The 12,553-nt window shown below is 40.3% G+C and overlaps 1 protein-coding gene across 1 annotated transcript in view; it reads left to right on the top strand.

Moving 5' to 3' along the window:
• The first annotated feature begins 12,140 nt into the window (after window positions 1–12,140).
• The window catches only part of fam210b (family with sequence similarity 210 member B), a 69,200-nt gene continuing 68,787 nt past the window's right edge, over window positions 12,141–12,553 (top strand). The window contains exon 1 of the mRNA XM_072276707.1: window positions 12,141–12,491. Within this exon, the coding sequence (XP_072132808.1) occupies window positions 12,273–12,491 (219 nt within the window). The 5' untranslated portion in view covers window positions 12,141–12,272. The remainder of the gene's footprint in view (window positions 12,492–12,553) is intronic.

Below are 12,553 nucleotides of genomic sequence, written 5' to 3'. Positions count from 1 at the left end.
GCAGCTTTCATCTGAACTAAAGATAATACGCAGAAAGAACTGGAAATTCCTCAATCACCTTCACCTTTAGTTGAATGCCATGGTTACTCCAAGCTCAGACACTGAGCTGCACATGATGCTTGTATCCATTAACTGAGCCTGAGCTGGAAGTCATCTAACTCATTCACCTAAACATTGAGGAGAAAGAGCCTTTTGTTAGACACTCTTTGAGACAAGGATTCTCTATGAAACCACCCTTGCCGCACAACACAACCCCCTACAGTAGCTGTCCACAACAAAATGTAAGAGTGGATCACATTGAAAGGCATGGAAGTCACTTCTCAGCAAAGGCAGACATCAATGAGGAAATTCGCCACCACTCCAAGTGCGCCTTCAGACATTTGAGAAGGTTGTTTGAAGATCAAGACCTCAATCCAAGCATTAAGCGCACAGTCCAGCATGGGGGAGAGCTTCTCATTTTCCTGTGTGCTGCCAAGGAATTGATTATCAACAGCAAGCATTGGAAGTGTATCACCAATCATTTGTCTACAAAAGTCTCTAAACTTTTGACTCACAGGCCAATAGTAAGGCAACATCCCTGGTGCTTGGATTCCCATCGTTCTCAGCCCAGTCCAATAGGGAAGATATAATGTATAGTAGAAACCAGTCTCCCAAAGTAAGTATTCTACTCTGCTCAATGATGTCAGAGAAATCGCTTCAAAGATGCTCCCGAACTTCCCTAAGCATATTTAACATTGTCACTAACGTGAAGCTAATCATAATGGAGAATAATCACTCACTCTCAGAGAGCCGACAATGGCCAACAGGCCATTTCACATGCTGCAAAGACTCCAAGAAAACCACGGATTATGCCAAAGTAATAGCAATTGTACGTACATATTGAGCTGTCCGTTGTCAGGGTCACAATAATGGAGTAAAGTTGGGGCTATCAGGAACAAAATCATAGATTTAAATGCTGTAAAGTTATTGTACTCACAGAAAAAAAACAATGAAAGAAGAAGAAACTATAAACAGCTTCTACAATTTTGCCCAGAAAAGTGAACAGCTGAGTATTTCCATTTTAAATCTTTTTATTAATTATTATTGAAAATCAACAAAAAATACATTAAAGTAATCAAGTCAACATATCAATATGTACAATAAGAGTTAAACTATCAACCAAGCTAAACAATATATCAATAACAATAAGAAAAAACAAAATGTTAAAGCTTTTTTTTGGAAAAAAGAAAGAAGGAAAAAGAACCCGTACTAATTAAAACAATAAAAAACCCCTACTAACAAAAAAAACGAAAAATAAAACCCATTTGGAGCACAAACCCAGAGCTATCCGCCATACAAGCTTCCATGAAAGAAAGGTTTCAATCCACCAACCAAATCCATTTTCCCAAGAATCAGAAGGAGACCAGCTTAATTAACTCAAATCAAATGATAGTAGCGGGCAAAACAGCCCACCTTTTCTCAAAATCAACTCGAGGATCAAAAGTTTGACTTCTGATTTTCTCCAAACTACGACATAACATCACCTGAGAGAACCACTGTATCAAAGTGGGAGCAGAAGCATCTTTCCATTTTAATAAAATAGCCCTTCTGGCCAATATGTGAGAAATGCAATTACATGTTGGTTTGATATAGAAACACTGTGAATATATTGAGGGATTATACCGAACAAAACTGTCAATTTATTAGGTTGTAAATTAATTTTTAAGGCTTTAGGAAATAGATTTCCAAAACTGTTTCAATACAGAACACAACCAAAACATATGTGTCAATGTAGCTGTCTCAGTTTTACATGTATCACACTGATTATTAACATTAGGAAATATTTTAAACAGTCCCTCCTTTGTCAAATAATAACGATGTACAATTTTAAATTGAATTAGAGAGTGACTGGCACAAATCAAAGAAGAGTTAACCAACTTCAAAATTCGCAACCAATCCTCTGTTATCAAGGTCATGTTAAGCTCTCTTTCCCAATCTTGCTTAATCTTAAGTAAAGGATAATTATCCTGTTGTAATAGTAAATTATAAATTTTCCCAATGAAACCTTTCACTAAGGGATTCATTTTTAAAATAATGTCTAACAGGTCAGAATCTTGTATATATGGAAAATTACTGAAATATTCTTGTAAGAAACGCCTGACCTGAAGATATTGCAAGAAGTGTGAGTATGAGAGAGAATATTTAGTTACTAATTTCTCAAAGGACATCAATTGGCCTTCTTGAAACAGATCCATGAAGGAATAAATTCCTTTATTCCTCCAAAGAGAAAAGGTAGGATTACTAAGTGAAGGTTTAAATAAATCATTTCGATAAATTAAACTAAGAAGGTTAAATTTTTTAAGATTAAAAAACTTACGAAACTGATACCAAATTCGTAATGACTGCTTAAACATAGGATATTTATTTAGAATAGAAATTTTGGCTAATTGTACAGGTAAAGAGGCTCCTAATAACGAAGTTAAGTAAAATTGTTTCACAGCTTTCAATTCCAGATCAACCCATGGTGGTCGTTCATTTTTATCAGTCCAATATAACCAAGAACACGCATAACGTATATTAACCGCCCAATAATACATTCTTAAATTGGGCAAGCAAGACCTCCATCGTTTTTTAATTTTTGTAAATGATATTTTCCAATTCTTGGTCTTTTATTATTCCAAACAAAAGATGAAATAATAGAATCAATCGGATCAAAAAACTTCTTAGTTAAAAAATAGGAATATTTTGAAATACATATAAAAATTTCAGTAAAATCTAATTTCAGTAAAATCATCATTTTAACTGCATGAATTCGACCAGCTAACGAAAGTGTGAGTGGATTCCATCTAGAAAATAATCGCTTCATAAAATCCACTAAGGGAACTAAATTAGCTCTATAAAGGTTTTCATAATTTTTAAAGATGATAATATCTAAATATTTGAAAGAATCCATAACTTTAAAAGGAATGTCATCATACATAGAAGCAGAATCATTTAGAGGAAATAATGCAGCTGAGTATTTCCAAAATAATCATTAAGTTTGACTGACAGGCTGATTATACTATCATTGCAATGCTGAGAGACAGTAGATAATGCAAATGGATCCAGTTTTTCTGGGAAAGATGGATTGCAATACAAATAGCAGCATATTATTCTTGCAATTACGTATATGATATACTGCATAATAGTTTAAGCTATCAGTTGGGACCTGAGATATGCTGCATATTTTTACAAGAATTTTTCTTTGCCCGAATTACAGTGATTTATTATGTTACAGCTACACTTTGAGTTGCCTAAAGCAAAACTACAATATAGCAGACGAAATATAATAAAGGGAACTCGGAAGAGAAGCATTTTGGTGTCAAGAATAAGAAGAGGAACTGGGTATTAAATTGCTCAGTTCTATAAGGCAGTGGTCCCCAACCTCTGGGCCGCGGACCCAAACCGGGCTGCGAAGCATGCAGGGGTGCACTGGTAGCCGGAACACACTCAGCACATCTTTAAGAAGAAAAGCCTAAATAAACAAGCTAATTAATTAGCTGCCGCCCGGGAAGATAGTGGCACGACGCAGCTCGCAGCGGCCACTCCAGTGGCGATATCTGTTGTTTGTCAAGTAGGGTGCCGTGCACAATCCTGATTTGATGGAGACAGACGTGAGAGCATGGAGGAACATCTGGTGAAACTTCTGAAATGCCTGCTTTGCTGCTGCTGCTACTGTGTGATCCAGAATCTCCGGAGGAGAAGGCTCCGAGTCCTCAGCTTTGCTTGTTGCTCGGCAGCCGGGGCAGGGTCAAAGCGCCCGGCAGAGGATGGTGCTCGGAGAGGCTGTGTTGGAGGGGCCGGTCAGAGGCCCAAAGTTTTTGGATGGACTCAGAGTCCGCCGCGGTCGGGTGCTTCCAATGGTGCTGCATCAGCAAGTTGGCGGCGCTTGGCGGTTCATGGCGGGGAGAGTTCCTCCCTTCTGCCACCTGTGTGAGATGATGAGTCTATCGGGACTTTGACGCTTTTTTTTACCATGCCCATGGTCTGCTCTTTATCAAATTATGGTATTGCTTTGCACTGTTGTAACTATATGTTATAATTATGTGGTTTTGTCAGTTTTAGTCTTGGTTTGTCCTGTGTTTTCTTGTGATATCATTCTGGAGGAACGTTGTATCATTTTTTAATGCATACATTTCTAAATGACAATAAACGAGGACTGAGTGTCCTCATAATCTAATCTAAATGTCAGCCCAGATCACAACAGGCTCTGGGGTTTACAAAGAATGGTGCCAAAAACAAAAAAAAATCCAGCGAGTGGCTGTTCTGTGAGCGAAAACATCTCATTAAATCCACTCGCTGGATTTTTTTTTGTTTTTGGCACCATTCTTTGTAAACTCCAGAGTCTGTTGAGCGTAAAATTCCCAGGATATCGGCAGTTTCTGAGATACTCAAATCACCCTGGGTGGCACCTAGTTAATTAGCTTATTTATTTCAGCTTTTTTCTTAAAAATGTGCCGGACGTGCTCCGGCTAGCACTGCACCCCTGCTGACAAGGGAAGACAAAGAGAGCAGATAAGCAAAAGAGAGGGTATATAATACAGCAAAAAATAATTGGAAGCCAGAGCATGAGGAAGTTTTTAAAAATCAACAGCTAAAAATGCGATAAGGAGAGAAAAGATGAAATATGAAGGTAAACGAGCCAATAGTATAAAAGAAGATACCAGAAGATATTTCAAATATATAAAGGGTAAAAGAGATGTGCTATAGGTATCAGACTGCTGGAAAATGATTCTGGAGAGCTAGTAATGGGGGACAAAGAAATGGGAAATGATCTCAAGAAGCATTTTGCGTCAGTCTTCACTGTGGAAGACATCAGCAATGGAATTCTTTGAGGAAATAACAGGCAGGACAGACAAAGAAGAGTCAGTGTATGTTAACAACAGAATTCTGCAGATGCTGGAAATTCAAGCAACACACATAAAAGTTGCTGGTGAACGCAGCAGGCCAGGCAGCATCTCTAGGAAGAGGTGCAGTCGACGTTTCAGGCCGAGACCCTTCGTCAGGAAGGTACAAGTTAGGGTGAAGTCCTGAAGAAGGGTCTCGGCCTGAAACGTCGACTGCACCTCTTCCTAGAGATGCTGCCTGGCCTGCTGCGTTCACCAGTGACTTTGATGTGTGTTGTCAGTGTATGTTGTTTACTTGGATTTTCAGAAGGCTTTTGACCAGGTGCCACACAGGAGGTTGCTAAACAGTCTTAGAACACACTGTATTACAGAAAAGATACTAGTATAGATAGAAGATTGACTGACTGACGGAAGCAACAGTGGGAATAAAGGCAGCCTTTTCTGGTTGGCTGCCAGTGACTAGTGGTGTTCCGCAGGGGTCAGTATTGGGACCTATAGTGGGGGAGTTTAGGATTAGAGGGCACAGCCTCAGAATAGAAGAACGTCCCTTTAGAACAGAGATGAGGAGCAATTTCCTTAGCCAGAGGGTTGTGAATATATGGAATCCATTGCCACAGCTGTCTGTCGGGGCCAAGCTGTTTGGTATATTTAAAGCAGAGGTACTAGTTTAGTAAGGGCATCAAAGGTTACAGGGCGAAGGCAGGAGAATGGGGTTGAGAAGCATAATAAATCAGCCATGTTGGAATGGCAGAGCAGACTTGATGGGCTGAATTATCTAATTATGCTTCTATGACTTATAGTCTTATGGTTTAGGTACACAAGTATAGAAGAGCTGCAAAACCACTTGAGAAGGCTATTTAAAAGGAATATGGACTCCCTCGTAATATGAAGAAAGGCATTGAATACAAAAGGTTAATATTTATACTAAATATTTAATAAACTGCTGTTTACACTCTCGCTCTTGATAATAGTCAAAACTGGCCACAGTATTTTAGGCAAAATGTATGTCAAAGTTAAAAATGTATTGGCAAGATTACTGGAATGGTAATAGGATACTTTACATAGAGGAACTCAGAATGTTCTTCTTAGCCCAGAGATCATAATTTGCTGCCTGTTCATAATCCTGAGACCTCTTGATAGGTTAGATCAGGAGAATTTATTTACAGTGACTAAGAGCCAGAGATCACACGAGGAATCATTTTTTTACATGAGTTGTGATCTGTGATGAACAGCCTGAAGCAGATTCAGTAAAATCTTTCCAAGCAGAGGAGAATAAACACAGTAAGTGAGGACTCACAGAGATAAGAGGAAAGAGCTAGTAAAGGTATGGCGGACAGAACCTCCATGCGCATTGCATCATTCTATATCATATTATCTGGTTTTCCAGTAAGTTTCAAATGGATTGTTTTGAAAACAAGTCATTCCCTGCCTTAAAAATGTACTGGATGTTACTAAAAGTGAGGGGAGATTGCCAATAGACGCACAGCACACCAAGCAATTCAGCTTTGAATGGAGTACCATAGTTTGGCTATAAGAATGAAATACAGACATATTTTTTTGCTCAATTCCTGGCAGAATTCCAACGTGCCCACAAACACGTCTGTAATTCATCCCCTAGCTATCTGCAGTTCTTTATCATCAAGGATTCAATGTTTTGCACTGTTATGAAACCAGTCACCAAAATGAACTCTGCAACAAAAGTGGCATCATTGTTGAATATAGCACGGGTATGTGTCAAGGTAATTCAATATGTCAAGGCCTTTTAGATGAATACTTTAGATGCCTGAATGGAATCTTTACTTTCCCATGCCAGTGGATGTTTGCGTAATGATTAAATGTAGCAGTTGGCATTTTGCTTCATTTGGTGCATAGACTAATTTATAATCCTGTCAAACCAAATATGTGCTTCCTTTTCATTCTACCTCATCCGGAATATACACATTCAATTTTAACCCTTGACTTGATTGATAGATATGCATTTTTATACTGATTATTCATCACTGGTACACTTTATGCACTCCACAAGCCACATATGACTCTTGTCAGAGCTCTGTCACCGATCTTCAAAGTTCAAAGTACATTTATTATCAAGTATGCATACATCATACAACCTTGAGATTCATCTCCTTACTGGCAGCCACAGAGCAAATAAACCTCAAAAGAATGCATTAAAAAAAAGACTGTCATATACCCAATGCACAGAGAAAGAAAAAAAATTGTGCAAATAATAAAAGTAGGCAAGTAGCTTCAGAACTGAAGTTTTATGAAAGATACGAAGCCAGGCGTCACTGCAGTCAGAGTAGGCCCCAGCCTCAGTTCATCACAAAGGTTGTTTGGCTTATCAAAGATGCTAAACAAACACAATGTAATTGATTCAATCTGGAGCTAAGCTATCCTACAATGCCCAGCAACCTTGATTACAAATTTCAACCTCAATAACAGAAGCTTTCATTCTCAAAATGAAGTATTCAAGAGAACATAGTCTTCTCAGTTACAATGTCAGGAACAGATGCTGAGATGAGTAAAGATCTGCATGTCTTCTGATAATCAAGTGGTTCAGGGAAGTTACATAACTAACAGAATATCTCTTGCCACATCCAGAGCACAGTTTTGCACCCTTACCTAAGAAATTACAGGGCCTTGTTTAAATATTTAGCCCCAAATCATTTGTTCACATAATTGAGTATTGCAACCAGGGATTTTGATTAATTTAACAGAATTTTTATTTGTAATTTGCATGTTCCTTGTTTCACATAGATCTCAAAAACAGGGAAAATTGTGAAGTATGAAATCTAAAACTTGAAAAACTGAAACATCAGCAGGTCAAAAATATCCATCCCCTTTGCTCAGTCCTTAATGGAAGCACCTCCTGCAGCTATCACAACCAGTAGTCTTTTGTGCTGAGTCTCTGTTGGCTTTGCACAACATGATGGAACATGATTTGCCCATTCCTCCTTGCAAAATTGCTCAAGCTCTGCCAGGTTAGTTGGGGAGCGGCAGTGGACAGCAATCTTGAGGTCTCGCCAGAGAAGTTCAATCGGACCAAGGTCAGGATTCTGACTGGGCCACTCAGGGGCATCAGTTTTCTTCATTTAAAGCCACTCCATGGTTGTTCTAGCAGTGTGCTTTGGGTGGCTGACCTGCTGAAAGATGAACTTTCTCCCCAGTTTAAGCTCTCTGGCAGAGGCTAACAGGTTTTTAATCCAGGATCTGAGTTTAGCAGCATTCATCTTCCCGTCAATCCTGACCAGATTTACAGTCCCTGCTGGTGAAAAGCATCCCCATAGCATGATGCTGCCTCCAGTATACTTTACAGTAGGAATGGTGTTACCCGGCTAATGTGCAGTGTTAGATTTATGCCACACGTACCACTTAGTGTTGAAGCCAAAAACATTCCATTTTAGTCTCATCCAACCACAAGACCTTCTTCCACATCTTTACAATACATGTATCTTCTAAGGGTCTCTTTGCAAAGTCTTTAAAGGCAAGGATACATTTTTATTTTTAGCCATTGCTTCTTCCTTACCACTTCCATAAATATCTTTTAGTGCAAGGCCTTAGAGATTGTGGAGCCATGAACTTCATCTCCAGTTGCAGGCACTGACTTCTGCAGCTCACTCAGAGTGACTGTTGGCATCACAGTAGCCACTCTTACAAGTGCCATTCTTCTCCGGCAACTAAGCTTATAGGGGCACCCTGACCTAGGCAATGTAGCTGTGTTTTCATATTTTTCTACTTTTACGTGTTGGACTGCACTGAGGTCCGAGGTATGTTCAGTGCTTTTGAGATAGCCTTGTACCCTTCCCTAGATCTGTGCTTCTCTATTATCATTTCCCTGATTACCTTGAATGTTCATTTTGTTTGTTCTACTGAAAAACTACCATACTGTTGGACGTTACAGAGAGGGGGAGTATTTATTTAGGTGATCATTCAATTTTCTACATCAACAAATTGGATGAGTTGGTAAGCTAATATACAGCATTACAACTGAGGAAAGTTTGCATAGTAATTACAAAGGGGATAAATACTTTTTGAGCCTCACAGTTTAGTTTTTTTTATCTTTAGTAAATTGTGGACAGGTTCTGGATTACTTTCTTTTGATTTGACATGATGCACAATATTTTGTAGGTTAGCTCAAAAAATCCTACTTCAATATATTTTAAATTTAGAAAATGGGACAGTAAAATGTGAAAATAGTTGTGGGGACTGAATAACTTTTCAAGGCACTGTGTATGATGGCATTGGATGTAATCCAAAAAAAGATTCACTAGACCACTTGCTGGAATGAGAGAGGTGTCCTATCCAGAGTGACTGAAGAAAGTAGATTTACATTCTCAGGATTTTTGCAGAATATGCAGTTATTTCATTGGAACATACCTCGAGGGTATGGCAGGGTAGAGGTCAGTCTGTTTCCACTAGTGGCGGAATCACGATTGAGGAGACAGAGTTACTAGATTAGGGGTCAATCAATTAAAACTGGCTTGTGTAAGAACTTCTCCCAGAGGGTGTTGAATCTGTGGAATTTTTAACTTAGAAATTTGTAAAGACAAATTTTTAACTTAGAAATCGGGGTACTTAGAGGAAGTAGGTACATTTTTAAAATGTAAGGTAATTGGAAAACTGACACAGATGAAGAGGTGGAGCTTGGGGCAGATTAGCCATGGTCATATTGAAAGGTAGACCGTGCTATTGGAGAATGAACGGCAGAATAATATTAGAAATACAGCAGGAAAACCTGCCACATTTGATACAAGCAGAGAAAGTAAGCTTCTTTAAGTTATTACATTGAAATTGTTGAATGTGATATTGGTTGCCGAAGACATCGATGCAGTAGACAAGGAGCTGTTCCTCAAGCCCTGTTGTAACAGGACAGGAGGCCACAGACAGGTAGGACAGCATGGCAGATATCCCACCTCTCCCGGAAGTTCCGAGTGTCTCCCGCATATTGATAACGGCTCCCTGACGCCCGCAAATTATATACAATATCCCAGAAATCGATTTTTTTGAGAGCGAGCGCTCACAAGAGAGCCCAATACATCTCATATGTGAAAGAGAGAGAGAGAGAGAGAGAGAGAGAGACAGAAAGAAAGAGAAAAACACGCCATGGCAGAGTGTTCCAAAAAAAGAAAATATAAAACCTACTTCACCCCAAACTACACTAAAGTGTACCTCTGCCTAATAGGGATCAAAAATAATGACAGTGTTGCTCGCTGCACTGTTGGCAACGGTGACTTTTCTATTGCCCACGGTGGGTTAAATGACTGTAAAAGACATGTTGAGGTGAGTTTAACAGGTGTCATTCATTTATTAGCACAGCTAACGTTATTTAAACTAGCTGGCTAGCTGCTAAGGAGCTACTCTATTGCAGACATCCCACCTCTCCGGGAAGTTCCGGGAGTCTCCCGGAAATTGATGGTGCTACCTCCCTGAAATGAGTTTTTGCAGGGTGGGATGAATTATTAAGTGATAGGAAAGGGGAAGTGTTGCCACTGTAGACTGAATGCAGGTGTTTCACAAAGCATTCAGCCGGTCTATGATTTTTTTTCCAAATGTTGGATATCACACCATGAGCACTGAATGCAGTACACTAGACTAGAAGGATTTCAAATGAATTGGTTATTAAAATGTTAAAGAAATTGAGCATACATTAACAGCCAATTCACAAGATGAGAGGGCACTTTGCTTCACTTCAGCAGTACAGAAGTCCAAGCATTGGGATGTGAGCCAGTTCACAAGGTGCATTCTATCAGTTACAAAAAGCGTGCTCAGGCACATACCTCTCTACTTATTCTGATCCACCTGGCTCAGTACCAAGACATGTACTGTACTACACTGAACTATTCAAATTGTATAGCTGAAATTTTTGGCTTAAGGAAAAAAATGGCTAGTATATACCTCTACTGATTGAATTTATGGTACTAATGCAAAATGATGGATTGAATGCCAAGACTTTACAGAATTCAAACATACCTTTGAATTTAAAAAATCCAGTCCCAATTGGATGACAACTAATATGCACTTGATTTACATTTTAAGATCATGTTTAATCCGTATTTTACCTTCTTCTTAAGCAGTTCTTCACGGTAGAGAATTCTGAGGTGACAAATTAATTAAGCATCCACATAGGCTGCCTCCTATTGGGGATGTATGGTGGGGAGTGGATGGTTCGACTTAGGCATTCCTCCTGCTGTTTCCGCTCGGAGCCTAGACCTGCCTTCTTTGTGAAGACTCACAATGTGTTGTGTCTTTCCAGGGCTTCTCTAACAATTTGAATGGTCAGGCCAGAATCCTGTTGAGTCGGTCAGCGATAATGCATATTTTCCAAGGAGGCTTTGAGGACAACCTTGTTATGTTTCGTTTGTCCGATGGAAATCTTTTGCAGTTCAGTGTGGAGTACCCATTCATGTAGATAGATAGTAAGTGGGTGGTTGGTTTACCTGGGCACATTGAAGCCAGTGAGCGAGACCAGACCTTGAAGCTGAACGCATTGACCCGAGGGAGGACACTGACATTGATTGCCCAATTTGCCTATGTATTTGGAGGAATGAATGGGGGTAGTACCGATGATAAATGTCTACTGCTTAGATTGTACACGTCCCTGAAGATTACAGGGGGACGGGATCACGGCTGTCCTTTTGATTATGCGCTAGTTTGGCTTGCAGTCTGACACTTTTCTTCAGATTCCTGCATGGTGTTTTGGTGAACTAGAAGCCGTATTATTTCTGTTCAATAAACCGGATTAATGTTGCAACTCCCACCAATGACCTAGTCGCAGTAACTGGATTGAATTTACCTCTGCTGTTAACATGCAGGAAAGTAGAGTGACAGATCCGAGTCGAGAAAAATATGGCTGAGACTATTATGTCAGTGCAGTGGGGTTCGTGACCTTTGCTAAAGATTCTTCCAGCATGAAAGCTTCGTTGCACTTTAATCTGTGCCATGACGCGATCAATTGTCCTTTATTTCTAAGGTAAATCCCTTGCTGTTGTGTAAATACTGCAGCTTGCAGTCGAAAACACATACGGTTCGGGGCCCACAAAGTACATTTTAAGAGTAAATAAGCAGTTAATGCAGATCCGGTGTACGGAATGTAAATACCCCGGTTAACTTGTACTTTTGTTACCGACTCCGTCGGTGCCTTGATCGGGAGTTTGCCATGAAACGTGCCCACGTCAATCAGCAGAGATCCCGGCCAATGGTGCAGCTGGTTGCCAATTGCTTTGTGGGTGGGAGGAAGAGGCGGAGGCGGGGCTGGTGTGAAACTGACAACAGCTGAATCACGCGGAGTGGTGGCAGTGCACAGAGAGAGCGGTGGTGTCCGAATCCTTCCCTGGGAACGGGACTTATTGTGCCCACATCGAGGAAAGGGGCTGGACAGAAGGAATACTTAACAGGGCAGCAGATACAATGCCCCCACACTTTCTACTGCAGTCCAGGCAGACCCTGATGTTTAAGTGTTTGGGGAGAGGAGCCCGCTCCTGGGCAGTCGGCGCAGCTGTCAGGGAAGGAGCTTGCACCGCCAGAGGGGATCACAACAGCCGGCGAGCCCGCACCCTGACACCGGGCTGTGCAGTCACGGACAGATGGTCGGAAGCTCGCTTCGGTGCATTGAGAGGACTGTGCACGGTGAGAAAAGCGGTCATAATCCTTGCAAAGCTCTCGCTATCACAACTCCACTGTCTGTGTTC

The sequence above is a fragment of the Mobula birostris genome, chromosome 2 (genome assembly GCF_030028105.1).
Source record: "Mobula birostris isolate sMobBir1 chromosome 2, sMobBir1.hap1, whole genome shotgun sequence".
Taxonomy (NCBI): domain Eukaryota; kingdom Metazoa; phylum Chordata; class Chondrichthyes; order Myliobatiformes; family Myliobatidae; genus Mobula; species Mobula birostris.
This window is presented reverse-complemented; position numbering and strand designations above follow the sequence as displayed.